We start from the raw sequence: 21,052 nt of genomic DNA on the forward strand, positions 1-21,052 counted from the left end.
ACTCTGCATTTTGTGTTCATCTTTGGTATAAACCAGCATCTGCAGTTCCTTCCTATGCACCAGTTCCATGTTATCTCACTTTTGCACCCACACCGGCAGCAATTTCCAGAAGCCATTTAACCTGCAAACCCGCACGTCTTTGGGATGTGGGAGGAAACCGCAGTACCCGGAGGAAACCCACATGGTCACAGGGAGTACGTGCAAACTCCACACAGACGGCACCTGTGGTCAGGATCGAACACTGGCGCTGGGAGGCAGCATCTCTACCAGATACAGCTCTTTAGTGGGTGAGTTATCTTCAAACCTCTACTGATGGACTTTAAGACTTTTGCCTTCCATCACAGTGAGGAGGACCTGGTAGACTCACTGTTGTGGATGTTAAATCTGTGTTTATTGTGTGTTTTGTTATTTTATTCTGTTATGACTGCAAGGTATGAAATTTCGTTCAGACTGAAAAGTCTGAATGACAATAAAGGATACTTTACTTTACTGATTGCCATTTGAAATGTTTCCCATTGCTTTTTTTTGTCAATGGAGATTTTATTCATAAAATTATTCTTAATTATTATTATTTTTTTTTAAATTGCCTACATTTTGGAATGAAAACATCTCGTCTGACAATGTCCTTTGGATGGGTCAAACCAGAGACTTCAACTGTGATCTCCAGCTTGTTTCCAATGTAATGACTGGAGATCATCTTTCTGTTCCTGCTATTAATAGACCTCTATGCATTGGTTAGATACTCAATGGGCCGAGTTTACAAAGACTTTTGCTTTAGCTATTTCATCATCAAAGATGCATGTGTAAAACTTCATTCCCTGTCCATAATACCCGAATCCGGACTAAATTTTACCTGCACTTAATCTGCCCACCTTACTTATTTGGTCACAAAGTGCCGGAGTAACTCAACGGGTCAGAAACACAGAACGGCAGATGCTGATCGATACCAAAGGTAGACACAAAGTGCTGGAGAAATTCAGTAGGTCAGGCAGCATCCCTGGAGAACATGGATAGGTGACGTTTTGGGTCGAGACCCTTCTTCAGACAGATACGTTTTGTGTCAACCTTAGGTTTAAACCAGCATCTGCAGTTCCTTCCTAGTAGTAGAAACAAAGTAGAAACAAATAACTACAGATGCTGGTAAAAACACAAAATAAGACAAGTGCTGGAGTAACTCAGCAGGGCAGGTCGCATCTCTGGTGGGAAGGAATGGGTGACATTTCGGGTCTGAAGAAGGGTCTCGACCCGAAGGGTCAACCGTTCCTTCTTTCCCGAGATGTCGCCTGACCTAATGAGTTACTCCAGCACTCCGTGTAAACCAACATCTGCAGTTACTTCCTACAAAAATCACCGGACTCTTAGGGTTGTCGACCCATTTCTTCTCTCCAGAGGTGCTGCCTGACCTTCTGAGTTACTCCTGCACTCTGTGTCCCCCTCCCCCTCATCCTTCCTACAAAAATCACCTGACTCATAGGGTTGTCGACCCATTCCTTCTCTCCAGAGATGCTGCCTGACCCTCTGAGTTACTCCGGCACTTTGTGTCCATCTTGGCACCTTGACTGCGGTGGGGGGGCATTTCCGCCAGCATCAAAGATGGCGGCGCACACGTGGCGAGGCAGCTGGGCGTGATGACGCAGCCGGGTTGGGCGCGATGACGTTGCACGGCAGCGGGGTGACGGTAATGGCGGCGGTGAAGGCGACGGGCGGCCTGGCGGCGCTCGGGCTCCGGGCCTGGCTGGCGGAGCAGGGCGGGCAGCTGGGTATCCGGCAGCCCACTCCCGTGCAGGAGAACTGCATCCCCGCCATCCTGAGGGGTGAGTCTGCCCCGCCCGAGTCACAGAGAGGGAGGGAGGGAGGGGAAACGCTCGGGGGTTCGAGGCGGCGCAGCCTCACAGCGCCAGAGACCCGGGTTCGATCCCCACCTCGGCCTCTGTCTGTGTGGAGTTTGTACGATCTCCGATCTCCCTGTGACCTGCGCGGGTTTACTCCGGGTGCCCCAGTTTCATCCCACACTCTAAAGGCGTGCAGGTCGGCTGAAAATCGATTGATACGTTATTATCACATGTGACATGTCACCGTAAAGTATGCAAAGAGTCGCCACGTGTGCCGGCAAAGTTACACAAATCCTTAATTACAGTCCCCAATGGTCCGCTTCCTCGCTCGACCTCCGTTATCCATCGTGGATAAGGTGATGTCACCTATCCATGGTCTCTAGAGATGTTGCCTGACCCATGGTCTCTAGAGATGCTGCCTGACCCACTGAGTTACTCCAGCTCTCTGTGTCCCCCTCCCCCTCATCCTTCCTACAAAAATCACCTGACTCATAGGGTTGTAGACCCATTCCTTCTCTCCAGAGGTGTTGCCTGACCCATGGTCTCCAGAGATGTTGCCTGACCCGCTGACTTACTCCAGCTTTTGGTATCTTCTATATCTTCAGATTTTTTAGCTCAATCAGCTTCTGTGAATTACCCCTAATGTGTAGGGAGTGGATGTGAAAGTTGGATAACATACAACTACTGTGAACGGGTGATCAATGGTCAGCATGGACTCGATGGCCAAAGGGCCATTTTCCCCACTCCCTTTACCTGACCTGCAGAAGATACAGAAGTTTGTTTTTTTTAGTTTAGTTTTAGAGATACAGCGCGGAAACAGGCCCTTCGGCCCACCGGGTCCGCGCCGACTAGCGATTCCCACACATTAACACGACACACACACACACTAGGGACAATTTACACATTCACCAAGCCAATTAACCTACAAACCTGTACGTCTTTGGAGTGTGGGAAGAAAGCAAAAAAAACCCACGCAGGTCACGGGGAGAACGTACAGACAGCACCCGTAGTCGGGATCGAACCCGGGTCTTCGGCGCTGCATTCGCTGTAAGGCAACAACTCTACCGCTGCGCCACCATGACAGTGCTGAAGATGGGATCAAGCGTGCATCACCAGACTCAGGAACAGGTTCTGGGTTATCTGCCTTTCGAACCGTCCAGTCCTAGAGTGCTATCTCTAGCGAGGTGGGAGATTGCAACCTTCATGTGGTCCACCCTGTTTTGACGAATGCAATCAACCTGGCGTGCACAATCAAATAGGACAAGTTGTCCAACAACTTTAGGCTGTGCACGCCATACGCAAGAAGAAGATATTCAGCGTGGAAACAGGTCCTTCGCCCCCCCCCCCCGCTCCCGCCAGCGATTACTTTGTACATTAGCAGTACTCTACAGACTAGGGACAATTTACAGAAGCCAATTAACCTACAAATCTGCAAATCTTGTGAGTGTGGGAGGAAACAAGCACCCGGAGGAAACCCACATGGTCACAGGGAGAACGTGCAAACTCCATACGGACAGCACCCGGGGTCAGGATCGAACCTGGTTCTCTACCGCTGCATCACTGTCCGATTTACCGCTACCTCATTGCGGACATTGGACTTGGTCCATGGAACTGAAGCACTCCAATTCTGAGAACTATGTTCTGCGCTCTGTATCTTTGCTCCATCTATGTGTTGCGCTGGTTTCCTCCCACACGCCAAGGGAGTGCAGGTTTGTAGGTTAATTGAGTTTATCCTGACATTGTCCCTAATGGGTAGTATATAGAACTAGTGTACAGGGTGATCACTGGTTGGCCTGGACTCGGTGGGCGGAAGGGCTTGTTTCCATGGTGTATTTCTAAATTAAATTAAACTCTGGAGGACATGAATAAGTGATGTCACCTATCCATGCTCTCCGGAGATGCTGCCTGACCCGCTGAGTTACTCCAGCATTTTGGGACCTGTTTCCATGTGGTGCATTTCCGTGCTCCTACCCCCTCCATCCTGTTCTAACCTCTTTCCCATCCCCCTGCCGCACGTGCCCAGCTCTGACTCTGGTTTGATTTTTCCCTGTACCCCAGGCCAGGACTGCCTCGGTTGTGCCAAGACCGGCAGCGGGAAGACGGCAGCGTTCGTTCTCCCCATTCTCCAGAAACTGTCGGAGGACCCGTACGGAATATTCTGCCTGGTGCTGGCACCAACAAGGTAGCTGTGAATTCCCCAAGACATCTCCTCGAGCCTGCTCACTGCCGTTTCCTTTACAACAGGCTGAAGAGAAAAGAGATGCTGGAATCGTGCATAATAATGGGGCACTGGAAGAACTCAGTGGGACAGGCAGCATCTGTGGAGGCAAAAGTTGGTAGCGGTCAAGATCCTGTATTAGTTGTGGTGCAGGGGCTGCAAGCTAAAATGTTGGCCCGTTTCTCTTCCCTCGGGTGCATACTGACCTGTTGTTTCTAGCTGGAGGTCACAGTTCTCAGGCTCCTGTACCTTCTCCCTGATGGTAGCAATGAGATGAGAGCCTTTTTGAGGTAGCGCCTCCTGTAGATCCAATTACCCAAATTTAGGGTGAGAGGGTCAAAGTTTGGGGGAGTAGTGCGGGGCAAGCCTTTTGCACTGGTGGGGGAAGGGGGGTGGGGGTGGGAGGAGAGTGCCAGGGGTGTGGTGGTTGAGGCAGATCGATTGTGGCATTTTGGATGGGCACAGGGATTGGAGGGATATGGGGAACATGCAGATAGATGGGTGATGGTCGTGGCGTTATGTGTGGCACAGACATTGTGGGCTGAAGGGCCTGTTCTTGTCCTGTACTGTTCTATGTTTTAGATCCCTTCGATGGTGGGGAGGTCGGTGCCTGTGATGGACAGGGCATTGTCCACCAGTTTAGTTTAGTTCACGACAGAATAGTCGGATTCAGAATGGGAGGGGGAGTTGAAGTGCTGAGCCACCGGGAGATCAGGTTGGTTATTGTGAACCGAGCGGAGGTGTTCGGCGAAGCGATCGCCAAGCCTACGCTTGGTCTCACCGATGTAGAGCAGCGGATGCAATAGATGAGGTTGGAGGAGCAGGTGAACCTCTGCCGCACCTGGAAAGACTGCCGCCCCTGAACCAGAGGTGCTGGTTTCTGTTAAAGATGCCTTTAACCAGAGTCTGTTTGCTGCCTTTTGCAGGGAGCTGGCCTACCAGATTGCAGAACAGTTCCGTGTGCTGGGGAAGCCACTGTCCCTGAAGGACTGCGTGGTCGTCGGCGGCATGGGTGAGTGTGCGTCGCAACCTACCGCGGGCCCCCCGCTCCGCGTCGCTGTACCCGTGTACCCGCGTCCCCCTCACACCGTCTGCCCCTTCCCTCCACAGACATGGTCAAGCAGGCCTTAGAACTGGCCAGGAAACCGCACGTGGTCATCGCCACACCAGGACGCCTGGCTGACCACTTGCGCAGCTCCGCCACCTTCAGCCTGAAGAAAATCAAGTTCCTGGTACGTACGAGAACGAAGGATTGTGGCTGCAGGTTGCCCAGCGACTGTCCGGCTCCAGACTGCGGTTGGACATGTCAAGGACGGGTGGGTGGGTGGTTACGGGAAGTGCAGTGGTGAGGGGCTGGGATCGATAGTCTGCCCACAGCATCTCACTAGATATACACAAAGAGCCATTGTAACTCAACGGGTTAGGCAGCGTCTCTGGAGAAGATGAATGAGTGACATTTCGGATTAGAACCCTACTTAAGACTGCCTCTGAAGAAGGCAAACAAAGGTACACAAAAATGCTGGAGAAACTCAGCGGGGTGCAGCAGCAGCAAGGATTAGGGGGTATGGAGAGAAGGCAGGTACGGGATAGATGAGTTGGATGATCAGCCATGATCATATTGAATGGCGGTGCAGGCTCGAAGGGCCGAATGGCCTACTCCTGCACCTAATTTCTATGCTATCTATCCTTCGCTCCATAGATGCTGCTGCATCTGCTGAGTTTCTCCAGCATTTTCGTGTACATTCGATTTTCCAGCATCTGCAGTTCCTTCTTAAAAACTCTGAAGAAGGCAGCCTGAAGAAGGGCTCCGAATAGAAACATCACTCATCCTTTTTCTCCAGAGATGCTGCCTGACCTGCTGAGTTACTCCAACACTTTGTGTCTGTCTTCAGTGTAAACCAGCATCTGCAGTTCCTATGTACAGTGCCTCAACACATGACTCTCTGAGGGCCTCTTGTGGTGAAACAATGCAGTGCGATCCTGTTACCCAGCTTTTAGTTGCGATCGGTGTTCAGAGTTATGGCATGGATCTCATAGACCCTTCGAGTTCACGCCTACTTTGACCACACCTTCACACTAGTTCTATGCTATCCCACTTTCTTATCCATTCCATACACCAGGGGCAATATACAGAGGCCAATTAATCTAACCTGCACATCTTTGGGATGTGAGAGGAAACTGGGAGTACCCGGAGAAAACCCACATGGTCACAGGGAATACATGCAAACTCCACACAGACAGCACGCGAGGTCAGGATTGAGCATGGGTCTCTGGCACTGTGAAGCAGAAGATCTACTAGCTGTGCCACTGTGCCTCTCGGTTGCTGGACACTTTAATTCTCCTTCCCATTCCCACACTGACCTTTCTGTCCTTGGTCTCCTCCATTGTCAGAATGAGGCTAAACGCAAATTGGAGGAACAGCATCTCATATTTCGCTTGGGCAGCTTACAGCCCAGTGGTATGAATTTTGATTTCTCTCACTTCAGGTAGCCCCGACATTCCCTCTCTATCCCTCCCCCACCCAAGTTGCACTAGCTGCTCATTTTCACCCTAAAAACAGCTTACAATGGCATGTTTCCTTTACCATTTTTTGCACATCTTTCATTTGCAAGTCTGGACTCACTCCAATGCACTTCGTGCCAAGTAAATTAAGTTTTGAACTGATATCTGTGTTAAACTATTTCAGTAATGTTGAAACAAAGAACTGCAGGTGCACAAAAGGACACAAAGTGCTGGTGTAACTCAGCAGGTCAGGCAGCATCTACGGAGCATTCCCTTTCTCTCTCCCTCTCCCCCACCCAAGACGCACCAGCTTCTCGTTTTCATCCTACACACAGCTAACAACGGCCAGTTTCCTTGATCATCGTTACTTTTTTGCATATCTTTTATTCATTGTTCTTTATCTCCCCACATTGCCGTCTATACCTCTCGCTTCCCTTATCCCTAACCAGTCTGAAGATGGGTCTCGACCCGAAACGCCACCCATTCCTTCTCTCCAGAGATGCTGCCTGTCCCACTGAGTTACTCCATAGATCTTCGATTAGATATAGAACTGTGCCCTGTACATAATTTGTACCTGTACGTAGTTGGTAATCATGTTCGGCACAGGCATCGTGGCCCTTCGGCCCACGATGCCCGTGCCGTACATGATACCAACTATTCTCATCTGTGTACATGTGATCCATAGCCATCCATTCCCTGAATATCTATGCACAGACCCAAAAGCCCCCTAAATGCCACTATTGTATCTGCCTCTACCATCACCCCCTGCAGCATGTTCCAGGCACCCCACCACTCTCAGTGTAAAAAATAAACTTGTCCCATCACATCTCCTTTAAACCTTGTCCCCTCTCACATTAAAGGGGATGTCCTGTAGTATTTGACATTTCCACTCCCTGGGAATAAATCCCAGACTAAACTTTACCCTCTTTCCAATAGTCCTGTAATAATCTCAAATAAGTTGCGTTACCTCGTAGCCCAGGTCACTCCCCAAGTGAAGTTGTGGAGCCAGGCCTGGTGAGGCCAAGGATGTGCAGGGGACGGCCAAGACTGAGGGAAGAGATTGCAGAGAATCATTGGAGCAGCCCAGATCATCACACAAACCCCCTCCCCTCCCTTCCATTCACTCGATCTGCACTCCACGCTGCCTCGGCAAGGCCAGCAGCATAATCAAGGACCAGTCTCACCCTACTCACTCCCTCTTCTCCCCTCTCCCATGAGGCAAGAGGTACAGAAGTGTGAAAACGCACACCTCCAGATTCAGGGACAGTTGGTATCAGGCAACTGAGCGGTCCTCTCACCAGCTCGAGTGCGGTCCGGACCTCCCATCTTGCTCATTAGAGACATTTAAAATATCTTTAATCAGACTTTAACTTGCACTGTCAAACTCTGATACACAGTGTATCCTTTATCTGTACACTGTGGGCAACTTGATTGTGTTCATGTGTAGTCTTTTTGACTGGATAGCTCGCAACAAAAAACTTTTTACAATACCTCGGTACACGTGACGATAATAAACTAAACTAAATAGACATGAAGCTTTGATATAGATTAGAGATACAGCACGAAAGCAACCAAGCTCTTCAACCCACCGAGTCTGCGTTGACCGGTGATCCCCGCACACTAACACTAAACGACACACTCACACAAGGGACAATTGACAATTATACCAAGCCTGTATGTCTTTGGAGTGTGGGAGGAAACCGGAGATCCTGTAGAAATTCCACATGGTCACATGGAGCATGTACAAACTCTGTACAGATGGCATCCGTAGTCGGGATCGAACCTGGCACCGTATATAGCAGCAACGCTACTGCTGTGCTGATGGAAATGCTTGTGTTTTGCTTGAGTAACAGTTTTACCCGCGATGCAGGTACTGGATGAAGCTGACCGGCTACTGGAGCAGGGATGTACTGATTTCACACAGGACCTGGAGGTGATCCTACGGGCCATCCCAGCACAGCGACAGACTCTGCTGTTCAGCGCCACCCTCACCGACACCTTGCAGCAGCTCAAGGCCATCGCAATGAACAAGCCCTTCTTCTGGGAGGCTAAGACTGAGTCAGTACTAATACCATTTGGGTTAAGACACAGTAAAACTCCCTCCGCTCTCCCGTGCAGGGACAGCACAGAGTGAACATGAAGTAAACCTTCCTCACACTGTCCTCTCCTCTGCTTCACCACATATTGATGCTTAGAGTTAGTTACCTGATGTTTGACCAAATCTAGCAGAGGTTTATGGATGGGTTGGGTGCTGGAAATCCAGACAATTATGTCTGCTCATCCTCAAACTTGCTGGTCTGACCAAAGTGGGTTATTATAAACTTTGAGTTTTAGAGTCACAGGGTGGAAACAGACCCTTCGGCCCGCATAGTCCGTGCCGACCTATAATCGCCCAATCGCACTTGTTTAGTTTAATGTAGAGATACGGTGTGGAAACATCCAATTGACCGACAAACCTACATGTCTTTGGGATCTGGGAGGAATCCGGAGCACCCAGAGAAACCCCACACGGCCGCAGGGAGAAAGTACAAACTCCGTTCAGACAGCACCCGTAGTCAGGATTGAACCTGGTCTCTGGCGCTGTAAGGCAGCCACTATACCGCTGCGTCACCAGGCCGTCCCTGAGATTTTCTCCTGATGGGATGTTGGTGCAGGTGGTGGGGAATTTATGGACTTCCCTGCCACAATTTATGGAATTCCCTGCCACAGAGGGCAGTGGAGGCCAAGTCACTGGATGGGTTTAAGAGAGAGTTAGATAGAGCTCTAGGGGCTAGTGGAATCAAGGGATATGGGGAGAAGGCAGGCACGGGATATTGATAGGGGACGATCAGCCGTGATCACAATGAATGGTGGTGCGGGCTCCTCCTGCACCTATTTTCTATGTTCAATGAATGTTTTCTGGCGTTGGGGAGCGGGACAGATAAATGTACGGGGCTGGGAGATTTGGTACCATTCAACCCGTCTGACACTCGCTGCCTCTGCTCCATGTCCAGAGTTCGCACGGTGGCAGAGCTGGAGCAGAGATACCTCCTGATGCCCGAGCGGGTGAAGGAAGCTTACCTTGTGAACATTGTCCAGAAGTTCCACGATGAACACGAGGACTGGTCCATGATTATTTTCACAAGCACGTGCAAGTGAGTTCCATCGCGCCTCTGGTATTACGGTGCATGCATTGTGTGTGGGAGGGTAAGAGACGGTCTTGTCATCGTGCTCGGCAGAGTCATTGTGGGCCGAAGGGCCTCTTCTCGTGCTGTACTGTTCTATCTACGGCCATGTATTACTATTTAGTTTGGTTTGGAGCATGAAAACAGGCCCGTCTACCCACAGAGTCCACGCCGACCCTCGATCATACGGGTTCTGTGTTATTCCACTTTCTCAGCCTCCCCCGACACACCAGGGGCAATTTACAGAAACCAATCACCCAACAACCCCGCCCGTTTTGGGGATGTGGGAGGAAACAAGAGAACCCGGAGGAAACCCACGGGGGAGAACGTGCAAACTCCACACAGACAGCACTTGAGGTCAGGATCAAACCCGGGTCCCTGCCGCTGTGAAGGAGCAGCTCTTATCAGCTGTGCCACCCAACTGGGTGGACGCCAGTGAGTATGTGTTGTCAGCAGCCTCAGTGTGTCCGGCTCTGATTTCCATTCCTGTCTTGCAGAATGTGTCAGATTCTCACCATGATGCTGCGTAAATTCAACTTCCCGTGTGGGGCGCTTCACTCCATGATGAAGCAGGTGAGTCACCGACAGCAGGCGCGGATCCACGGATGGGTACTGTACACCACCCACCACAGTGTCCCATCACACACTTCCACAGCACAGGTAGATACAACATATAGCTCCCCAATACTAACCTGTCACACACTCACAGAGGGGGGGGGGGGGGGGGGACACACACACTGAAGGTTTAGATACTCCATCTATGATGGGTGGAGGCCTTTGTCTCAAGACAGGTCCAAAGCTCCTATTGATTTGTGTAGAAAGGAACTGCAGATGATGGTTTATACCAAAGATAGACACAAAGTGTTGGAGTAACTCAGCAGGACAGGCAGCATCTCTGGAGAAAAGGACATTTGGGGCAAAGACCCTTCTTCTCGACCTGAAACGTCACCTATTACTTCCCCCCAGCGTTGCTGTCTGACCCGCCGAATTACTCCAGCATTTTGTGTCTATCTTTGGTATAGACCAGCTTCTTACCCTATGTATATCTGATCTGTTTGAATAGCATGCAAAACCAACATGCAACAATAATAAATCTAAACCTAAAATAGCCAGGACCTTGGGTAGATGGGTGATGTCTTTGGGGGGGGAACTGTAAACTGCTTTTGTGAGCTATGCGCTCATTGTTTTTTTTCTCTCCCCTTTTATAGAGGGACAGGTTTTCCACACTCTCCAAGTTTAAGTCGAGCATCTTCAAGATCCTCGTGGCGACTGATGTGGCTTCACGGTATTGAATCTTGGGCCATGCGGTGGGGTGGTGGCGTTTATCAACATGCGGAGGGGGGGGGGCGGGGTGTGAGGCATGAGTTCTGTGCCGTGGGCACCAGGAGTGACACGTCACTGATGCAGGGGGGGGGGCTCTTTCCTTGCAGAGGGCTCGATATTCCCACCGTTCATGTCGTCATCAACCACAACACACCCGGGCTACCCAAGATCTACATCCACCGCGTGGGCCGAACAGCCAGGGCAGGTATGCAGGCACCTCGTCTACCTGTGCTGTGTAATCTTTCTCCTCAATCCTGTTATGTAATGGACCAAACAAACAAACAAACAGACTATTGGAAGAAGGGCAGCACATTGGCGCAGCAGGTAGTGCTGCTGCCTCGCAGTGCTAGACCCAGGTTCGATGGTGACCCCGAGTGTGGGCTGTGTGGAGTTTGCACGTTCTCCCAGTGACCACCTGCTTTTCTTCCCTCATCCCTGAATCCCATGTGGGTTTCCAAAGTTAATTGGTCTCTTTAAATTGTCTCAAATTTGTTGGGACAACTTTGAGAAAGTGGGATAACAGAACCGGGTGTTTGGTGGGCCGAAGGGCCTCTTTCCATGCTGTGTCTCTAAGACTAAAACATCAACCATTCCTTTGCATTCACAGATGCTACTTGGCCCACTGAGTTTCAGTTTAGTTGAGAGATACAACATAGAAACAGGCCCTTGGGCCCACCAAATCCACACTGACCATTGATCACCTGTTCACACTAGTTCTGTGCAATCCCTCTTTCTCACCCACTCCCTACACACAGCGAGCAATTTACAGAGGCCAATTAACCTACATCTACACATCTTTAGAATGTGGAGGAAACTACAGCACCCGGGGGAACATACAAACCACACAGGCATCATCCGAGGTCAGGATCGAACTGGGTCCCTGGAGTTCTGCCAGCAGTCTTTCTCTATTTGGTCCTGATTCCTGCATCTATACTCTTGTCTTTGTACTGTAATGGACTGTTGTTCTTCTGCAGGTCGAAACGGTATCTCAATCACCCTTGTCACCCAGTACGACATTCACCTCGTTCATGCAATCGAGGAGGAAATAAGTGAGTTGAACCTGGTGTGGCGTGTTTGTGGGGAAGCAGTGGAGGATGGCTGGGGCCCTCTTGGTGTGAATATGAAATATATGATTATTTTGTTAACAGAGACCAAACTGCAGGAGTTTTCTGTGGTCGAGGATGATGTTTTGAAGATTCTCACCCACGTTAACGTAACTCGACGCCAGTGTGAGAGTGTGAGTAACTGAGGCATCTCTGTGGACCTTTGGGTTCATGTTAAGTGAAGTCACCCTGAACGTGTGGTTCCCAGACCGGTTGAGGTGGTCGATCTTGACCTTGTGGGGACTTCCGTGCCGATTGGCGGATCAAATGTGCTCCCTTCCAGCAGAGTCCCTGGAACTCCGGCCCTGCCAGAGCCGGCAGATCCATTCCCGTAGCTGACTTCTGCAGCCCGATATCCCGGCTCTCTAGGCGGTAATGCTGGACTCCTCGTGGAGGCCCTGGTCTCTGTTGGTCCGGCAAAACAGACCAACATATAAGATTGTTAAGGGCTTGGGCACACTAGAGGCAGGAAACATGTTCCCGATGTTGGGGAAGTCCAGAACCAGGGGCCACAGTTTAAGAATAAGGAGTAAGCCATTTAGAACGGAGACAAGGAAACACAGAGGGTAAGCCAGTCTGTGGAATTCGGAGCCTCAGAGACGGTGGAGTGGCAGGTTCTCTGGGTGCTTTCAAGAGAGAGCTAGATAGGGCTCTTAAAAATAGTGGAGTCGGGGGATAGGGGGAGAAGGCAGGAACGGGGTACTGATTGGGGATGATCAGCCATGATCACATTGAATGGTGGTGCTGGCTCAAAGGGCCAAAATGGCCTACTCCCGCACCTATTGTCTAAAAACAGATAATCCAGAAAGGCTCCGGAAACCAAGAATGCCAGAATGTCAGTGGTGGTCCTGTACTGCTTAACTCCACTGACTGCAGTATTCTACATGGCTGGCTTTAATCTGGAAGCAGCCATAATGAAACTTTTTGTTTCACTTGCAGGAACTTGAGTCGACTGACTTTGATGAAAAGAAAGAAATCAACAAGCGGAAGCAGATGATTCTAGAAGGACGGGTAAATTGGGCAAAAGTTTCCACGTTTTCTGTAGTAATCTATAACACGACATCTGACACCCATTCTTTGTTTATCCTGTTTAAAGGATCCAGACCTGGAGATAAAGAGGAGAAAGGAGCTGAATAAATTGAAGGAGAAGAAGCGCCAATTTCAGGAGAAAATGCACGAGACTCTGGAGAGGGAGGCAGCCACAAGGCTCAAACACAGACTACTGAAAAAGAGAAGAAAACAACAGCAGACAGCACTCAAGGCTCCTGGCTCAGGACGGTCTCAAACGTAGAATTGTTTATATTCACCATTCAAAATGGACCTTTTCTATTTCATCCGATTTTGGCTCTGCAGCAGTTGTGGCAGTGTTGAACTTCCAATACAGTGTCATTTATGTGTTATACCGACACGCTGTCTTTGTTTCTGTTAACAATGACTCTCGTACAGGAGAGCAAGTATGGACTGATCTCCATCCACTCATCCCTGTTCACAGACCAGGCTGTTTTCCAGAAATGTATTTCTTCTGGAGTAATCCCTGCATCGAGTTAGAGAACATGATTCCAGACAACACATAATTACAGCAGCAAAACACAAAGTGTAACACAGGTGCAACTGAGTGGATGAGGGTGTTGGGAGGAGCAGGCAGCGGTGTCAGACACATATTGGTGCCAGACATTCTTAAAGTACAAGGTACACAAAAATGCTGGAGAAACCCGTCTGAAGAAGGGTTTCGGCCCGAAACGTTACCCATTTCCTTCGCTCCAAAGATGCTGTTGCATCCGCTGAGTGTCTCCAGCATTTTTGTGTACCTTTGATTTTCCAGCATCTGCAGTTCCTTCTTAAATTCTTAAAATACACCTGTTCAATAAAGAAAGGGAAAAACCAACTCCTTTAACGAGGGCCCACAGGTCGATGTTTTGTGCAGTTTTAATTTCCTTGTCATAGCAACATTTAGTTTACCATAGACGGTGCAATGAAGATTGACCAACCTCACCTTTGGGGCCAACAGGACTATTGTAGGAGATTGGATCAAATTCATGAGAATTTAAGTGACCTAATTGGGAGGCACATCTTGACAGACTAGGTATATCTTGCCCAAGGAAGGAGCTGAAGCTTTTGGGTAAGATATTTGGATGAGAATTTTCATTGGGTGAAGGGTGGTGAACCAGCAGAGCTAGTGCACGCTACTGAATATTTGTGGTACATGAATGTTTCTTAACCAAAAATGCATCAAGAGAATGGAGAGCAAGTAGGAATAGAGTAGAAATAAGAGAATCAATCATTGTATTGGAGAGTAGGCAAAGGTCCAGGAAGGATTATTATACGAAAGTCATCATGCTTTTGAGGGCAACTTGTCTGTGACCATGAACCTTAGAAACATAGAAAATATTGCAGGAGTAGGCCATTCGGCCCTTCGAGCCTGCACCGCCATTCAATATGATCATGGCTGATCATCCAACTCAGTATCACCTGCCTTCTCTCCATACCCTCTGATCCCCTTTCTAACTCCCTCTTAAATATAGCCAATGAACTGGCCTCAACTACCCTCTGTGGCAGAGTTCCAGAGATTCACCACTCTCTGTGTGAAAAAAGTTCTCCTCATCTCGGTTTTAAAGGATTTCCCCCTTATCCTTAAGCTGTGACCCCTTGTCCTGGACTTCCCCAACATCGGGAACAATCTTCCTGCATCTAGCCTGTCCAACCCCTTAAGAATTTTGTAAGTTTCTATAAGATCCCCTCTCAATCTCCTAAGAGGGAACCTTGCAATTGTAGTGGACAGACTTGATAGGTCAGTCGACTAAAAATGGAGGCATGTGGTGGATGGTGGTGAGGATCAGATTGGGAACAAGAACCAGTAAACACATTTCCAACATCTACTTTATTTTCATGAAGTTTTCTTCCAAGCATATATGAGGGTCACCGACTTAAAAAATAAAATTAAAACATGCTGTTGACTAAACAGCATGCTGGGCTTTGAGTGGGGTCTGGAGAGATAGGTCGCTAATAAAATGTAACCAGAAAAGGCAATGGTGTAAAACTATGGTAGAAAGAATGAAGCACAAAATATCTTCCCTGATGGCCAGATAGGTTGAGTGTTTTGAAGCATGGGTTATAAAAAGCAAAACGATGTGGGAAATTGTTTGATCACACAATCTTACATCCAACTTTGGTCAACATTAAGTTTAGAAAATGTAGCAAGGCTCCAGGGACGTTATCTGGTGCCCTCCATAATGTTTGGGACGAAGACTCATCATTTATTTGCCTCTGTACTCCACAATTTTGAGATTTGTAATAGAAAAAAATCGCATGTGGTTAAAGTGCACATTGTCAGATTTTAATAAAGACCATTTTTATACATTTTGGTTTCACCATGTAGAAGTTACAGTAGTGTTTATACATAGATCCCACCCACACACCCAATCTCAGGGCACCATAATGCTTGGGACACAGCAATGTCAATGTAGATGAAAGTAGTCATGTTTAGTATTTTGTTGCATATCCTTTGCATGCAATGACTACTTGAAGTCGGCGATTCATGGACATCACCAGTTGCTGGGTGTCTTCTCTTGTGATGCTCTGCCAGGCCTGTATTGCAGCCATCTTTAGCTTATGCTTGTTTAGGGGGCTAGTCCCCTTCAGTTTTCTCTTCAGCATATAAAAGGCATGCTCAATTGGGTTCAGATCGGGTGATTGACTTGGCCACTCAAGAATTTTTTAGCTTTGAAAAACTCCTTTGTTGCTTTAGCAGTATGTTTGCGATCATTGTCTTGCTGTGGAATGAACCGCCGGCCAATGAGTTTTGAGGCATTTGTTCGAACTTGAGCAGATAGGATGTGTTTATACACTTCAGAATTCATTATGCTACTACCATCAGCAGTTGTATCATCAATGAAGATAAGTGAGCCAGTACCTTCAGCAGCCATACATGCCCAGGCCATAACACCCCCACCAGTGTTTCACAGTTGAGGTGGTAGGCTTTGGATCTTGGGCAGTTCCTTCTCTCCTCCATACTTTGCTCTTGCCGTCACTCTGATACAAGTTAATCTTCGTCTCATCTGTCCACAAGACCTTTTTCCAGAACTGGTTGCTCTTTTAAGTACTTCTTAGCAAACTAACTTGGCCATCCTATTTTTGCAGCTAACCAGTGGTTTTCATCTTGCAGTGTAGCCTCTGTATTTCTGTTCATAAAGTCTTCTGCGGACTGTGGTCATTGACAAATCTACACCTGGCCCTCATTAAAGGAGTGTTTCTGATCCGTCGGACAGGTATTTGTTTTTTTTTCTTTATTATAGAGATAATTCTTGTCATCAGCTGTGGAGGTCTTCCTTGGCCTGCCAGTCCCTTTGCGATTAGCAAGCTCACCAGTGCTCTCTTTTTATTGATGTTCCAAACAGTTGATTTTGGTAAGCCTAAGATTTGGCTGATGTCTCTATAACAGTTTTATTCTTGTTTCTCCATCTCATTATAGCTTCTTTGACTTTCATTGGCACAAATTTGGTCCCCATGTTGATAAACAGCAATAAAAGTTTCCAAAACTGATGGACAGACAAGGTGCTGAGAGCTCTCTTATACCTGCATTAAGGAGGCAATTAAAGACACCTGAGCAATTACAGACACCATATGTCCCAAACATTATGGTGCCCTGAAATGGGAGGACTATGTATAAACATAGTTGTAATTTCTACATGGTGAAACCAAAATGTATAAAAAATACCCTTTATTAAAAGTTGACAATGCATTTTAACCACATGTGATTTTTTTCCTATTACAAATCTCAAATTCTGGATTAGAGGCAAATAAATAAATGATGAGTCTTTGTCCCAAACATTATGGGGGGGGGGGGGGGGGGGGGGCACTGTGTGTGGTAGATGATTTGATAGAACGTTGTGAATAATGGGTCTGGGCTAGTGGCACACGCAGCCAATCATTTTCACAGAAGGAAGAATATAATCACATTCATGAATTAAATGATTGAAAAGTCAGAGAGCCAACTATAGTTTCCCCAATGGAAAATGAAACACAGGATTGATTGGAATAGTGCAGCAGATTCAGTACTAGCTTGATGTCCATTGCTATATTTGAAGACAGCAACACAACTGGTAGAATCACTGGAATGTCATATATGGATGAAAATAGGGTGGTGTTGAGGGAGTGCCACATTGTCAGAGACACCTTTCATTTCACTGCACATCTCGTATGTGTATGTGACGAATAAACTCGACTTGACACCCCATACGGTATATTAAGCAATCGTTGATGATCTGCTAAGCTGGAGGCAAGAGATTCCAGAAGTGGTAGAGTGGGGGAAATCAGCAGCTAAAGTTGTGTGTGTGTGTGTGTGAGGCCCAGAAATGCACAAATACCTCACTCCTGTCCCCTGGAGATAAGTTGGATGTTCAATCCAAGGCCATGCTCCATTTCCAATAACAGCAAATGAATGAAACAACAATGTCAGTTTTAACACAGAATATAATGGAACAGAAACCCTGATGGATTTCAGGCTTGAATATCATCCAAGGAGCACAAACGGTTCAAAATTAGAAAGCACATTTTCTCTTTCGAGATATGAAACAAACTGAAAACGCTGTGATGCAGAGCTAATTTTATTAATGGTGCTTGTTACAGAGGCAAAATAGATGAAAATAAAAATCCAGACAGGATTAGAAAAAACACTATTTTCCACTCAACAGATGCAACACCAGCACCAGGTTTGCAAAGGATCTAAAATCAGATTTTCCTCTTCCTGCTATATTAAAAAAAAAAACAGCACAAAGCAGAAGTCAGTTATTGAGGGGAAGGTGAATGAAGGCGATCTCCAATAGATCCATATTTAATGGAGGGCTCACAGTTGGATAGAAGAACTACCAAAAACAAATGCAACTATGAACTTTTAAACAATTCTGCCAGGAAGCCAAAACAAAAAAAAACAACAAGTTTCATAAAGGAGAAGTCCCTTCGGCCAGACCCTGTGCCTCAAAACATTTTGACCATTTGACAGGAGGGTCTGCAGAGCTTGCCCCCGTGCTGAGCCCACAGTAACTGCCGTCAAGACCCCTGGGCCATCAGCAAGATTGGCATTGCTGAGCAATGAGATCATTGCAGGAAGCAGAGCTACCCAAACCTGCACTTCAAGCTTGTGGCCAGTGGACACGGCCGGCTAAACCCAACTCGTTCCTCAGCCACCGAGCCTTAGTCCTCACATCATTGCTGTTTCGTACCACTGAACTAATGGGATCGAGGCCTAGCAAAAAGGAGTTGGGCAGTGAGGGGCGTGGCCAAATGTGGAATAAATACCACCCTCGTGCAGCTGTTGCCATCAGCAGATTAGAGTCCATGGAAAGTGAGACAATAGCCCAAAGTTAAGGCCTGTGCTGACACTTGACTCAGATAGTCATGCCTTTGGCAGCTGCAAGATTTCCCCACCTTCTGCAACACACAGCACTCAATTAATTGCAAGGCTCCCTCAAAGTGGTGGTTACATTCTGCAGCCTGTTTTACTTTGCTGCCCCACCAAGTATATTTTTCGCCTGTTTTGGAATGGGACAGAATTTGTAGATTTTCTCTGTACAACAGCAACTTGGCAGTGCGGAGCCCACAGTGGTAGAGAATAGATCTGGGAACAATACACCTTTACCAGGCTGATCTTAATGCTGTTGGATTAAAAGCCCAGCGTTCATTATTCAGTGTTTTAGACTGCAATCCTAAAAATCATACACGAGCCCGAGAGATAATGAAACACACTTTCTGCCATTAGCTACCTGCTTTCTGCAAGTGATGGAATTCTTTACCAGAAAGGCTTGGGTTTAGTGAGCTTCTGTGAGACTGGGGGTCACTGCCAGTTTCTGATTTGGCACCAATGCCTACACAAAAGATTTTCTAAATGCTCGTATCTAAAATAATCCAGTAATTAATACAGTGCCCTTAAAAGTAATAAACAAGTTCAGCAGTCTAAAAAGCTTTCATATCTGATTATCCATTAGCAAGTAGACAAGAATGAAACAGCCACCTAGACAATTTCTCTTGATCCTCGTTGGCAGAGTTTCATCCAGTCAACACACTGAGCCCAGCCCAGTACCCCACCATGTCAAACATCCGTGTCAAGCAGCCCCCCCCCCCTCCTCCCTGCCGCTGGCTGCTGCAGTAAAACCACCATCAATGTGATCAACTACCCGCCAAATGAGAACGGTGCAAACCACTCAAGCACCACCTAACCCCAACCTCCCTCTGTCCAGCTCGCCTTCCACGGCCGGAGGTCGAGAGTCTGCACCGGTTATCCTCTGCTCAACGCCTTTCCAATCTCATCATTCGGATAGACTGAAGTTGAAACGAAACATTTGAAAAAGCAGGTTATACGAAGAACACCGACCGGGTGGGTGGGTGGACATGGGGTGGTGAGGGATAAACATCCATAGCTGCTGACTTGTGGGCTCATTCACCTCTTTGCACTGACTTGGTTTGAACTCTTCCCTGGGAGAGGTGGTCGACATCAACTTTCCCAGAGTTCTGGGCATTTCTACTCTAATTAAATCGTAAAACTCGCGAAGGGAAAACTCGAGCAGCGGAGTTCTCCCACGGCCCAGTGCTGGAATCAGACAGACAGTCCACGGTTAATCCTTCACAAACCCCAACTCTGCACATGCATTTAAAACCAATCACTGTGGAAGATTTGAGAAAGCAACGTGAAATGATAGCATTGGGCGTAAGGCCTAGACACTTCAAGATCAACCTTAAAGCAAATGAAGGGGGTGGAGGCAGAAGGCAGCTCTGTGTCAACTGGGTTTTGCCAGAAATTAATCTTCACTTCGACGCTCTAAACTGCTGGAATTTACAGTTTAATCGCTAATTGTAGCGTCCAGAGAACAACTGTGAGATATAATGTTCCCCTTTTTATTCCCAAAACCAAGTAAGGTCTCCCACCTCCTCCAGGAAACAGGCAGTTCGGATGTAGTAGGTAACTGTAATTGAGTGCGAGCCCCTCCTCTCTCTCTTTCTCTTCTCTCTCTCTCTCTCTCTCTTCTTCTCTCTCCCTTGTTCGACGAGGTGGGAGCAGGGTCTCAGCGGCGTGGGCGAGTTGCGTGGTAACAGCAATAGAGTTTAGTAGATGTGTGAGACCAGGCCTGGCCTGGCTGACAAGGCACACAAGTGCCCTCTATTACTTCATTCCTCCAGACAGTCTCCTCGTCTCAAACTGCTAGCAGTGGTCTCTCTCCTTCTCTCTCTCTCTCTCCTCTCCTCCTCCTCTCTTTTCTCTTCTCTTCCTCTGGTTTGGTTGGTTTCTCTCTCCTGTTGCTCTCTCACAGTTGATGCCTCAGTAGTCGCAGTGGAAACAGGTATCCATTTATGTTTTTTTTCCCCAGATTGAATTACTGTTGAACTAAGCTTGGCTCAAGCCTAGCTCTCCTCTCCATAACCTGTTGGGACAAAGGGGACACATCAATCAAATAGGTCGCAAGCCCCACTTCACCTTTCATCCTTCGGTAACAATAAAATTCCTGAAACGAGTAGCATCCCTTTACCCCTTCCCAGAAAAACAAGCACAATATTCAATCCATCCTAACCCAACATCAAGCCAATCCCTGCCCCAAATCCAATCCATCCCAAATGCCATGACTGCACCCAAACCAAACATGATATCATTTCCTCCACCAATCCCTCTTCTCTCAGCCCCAGACCAGCACACACTATGCTCGTCAACATCCTCAGCTCTATTCCTGATCCAAGACGCTGTTCGGCCTTCCCCTCCCTCCATTCAGTACTACCCTCATCCCTGCCCACTCCCAACCTCATTACCACACCAGAGTAACTCAGCGGGTCAGTCAGCATCTCTGGAGAAAGTGGACGGACGACGTTTTGGGAAGGGTCCCGACCTGAAATGTCAGCCGTCCATTTTCTCCAGAGATGCTGCCTGAC

At 47.9% G+C, this 21,052-nt stretch overlaps 2 protein-coding genes across 4 annotated transcripts in view; one reads left to right on the forward strand and one right to left on the reverse strand.

Annotated features, from left to right (window-relative positions):
- Positions 1-1,642: 1,642 nt before the first annotated feature.
- On the forward strand, positions 1,643-13,548 carry ddx49 (DEAD (Asp-Glu-Ala-Asp) box polypeptide 49). Its single transcript, XM_055658474.1, has 13 exons — positions 1,643-1,814; positions 3,891-4,014; positions 4,977-5,062; positions 5,161-5,282; positions 8,423-8,610; positions 9,546-9,686; positions 10,214-10,289; positions 10,925-11,001; positions 11,147-11,244; positions 12,014-12,088; positions 12,188-12,276; positions 13,082-13,153; positions 13,239-13,548. Exons 1-13 carry the CDS (start codon positions 1,652-1,654, stop codon positions 13,431-13,433), a joined length of 1,506 nt encoding a protein of 501 aa, XP_055514449.1. The 5' UTR covers positions 1,643-1,651; the 3' UTR covers positions 13,434-13,548.
- Positions 13,549-17,729: 4,181 nt separating this feature from the next.
- upf1 (UPF1 RNA helicase and ATPase) overlaps positions 17,730-21,052 on the reverse strand; it is a 53,763-nt gene continuing 50,440 nt past the window's right edge. For all 3 annotated transcript variants that reach the window (XM_055658473.1, XM_055658472.1, XM_055658470.1), the window contains exon 24: positions 17,730-20,553. The gene's annotated coding sequence lies outside the window, so the exon portion shown is untranslated. The remainder of the gene's footprint in view (positions 20,554-21,052) is intronic.

The sequence above is a fragment of the Leucoraja erinacea genome, chromosome 29 (genome assembly GCF_028641065.1).
Source record: "Leucoraja erinacea ecotype New England chromosome 29, Leri_hhj_1, whole genome shotgun sequence".
In the NCBI taxonomy this organism is placed as follows: domain Eukaryota; kingdom Metazoa; phylum Chordata; class Chondrichthyes; order Rajiformes; family Rajidae; genus Leucoraja; species Leucoraja erinaceus.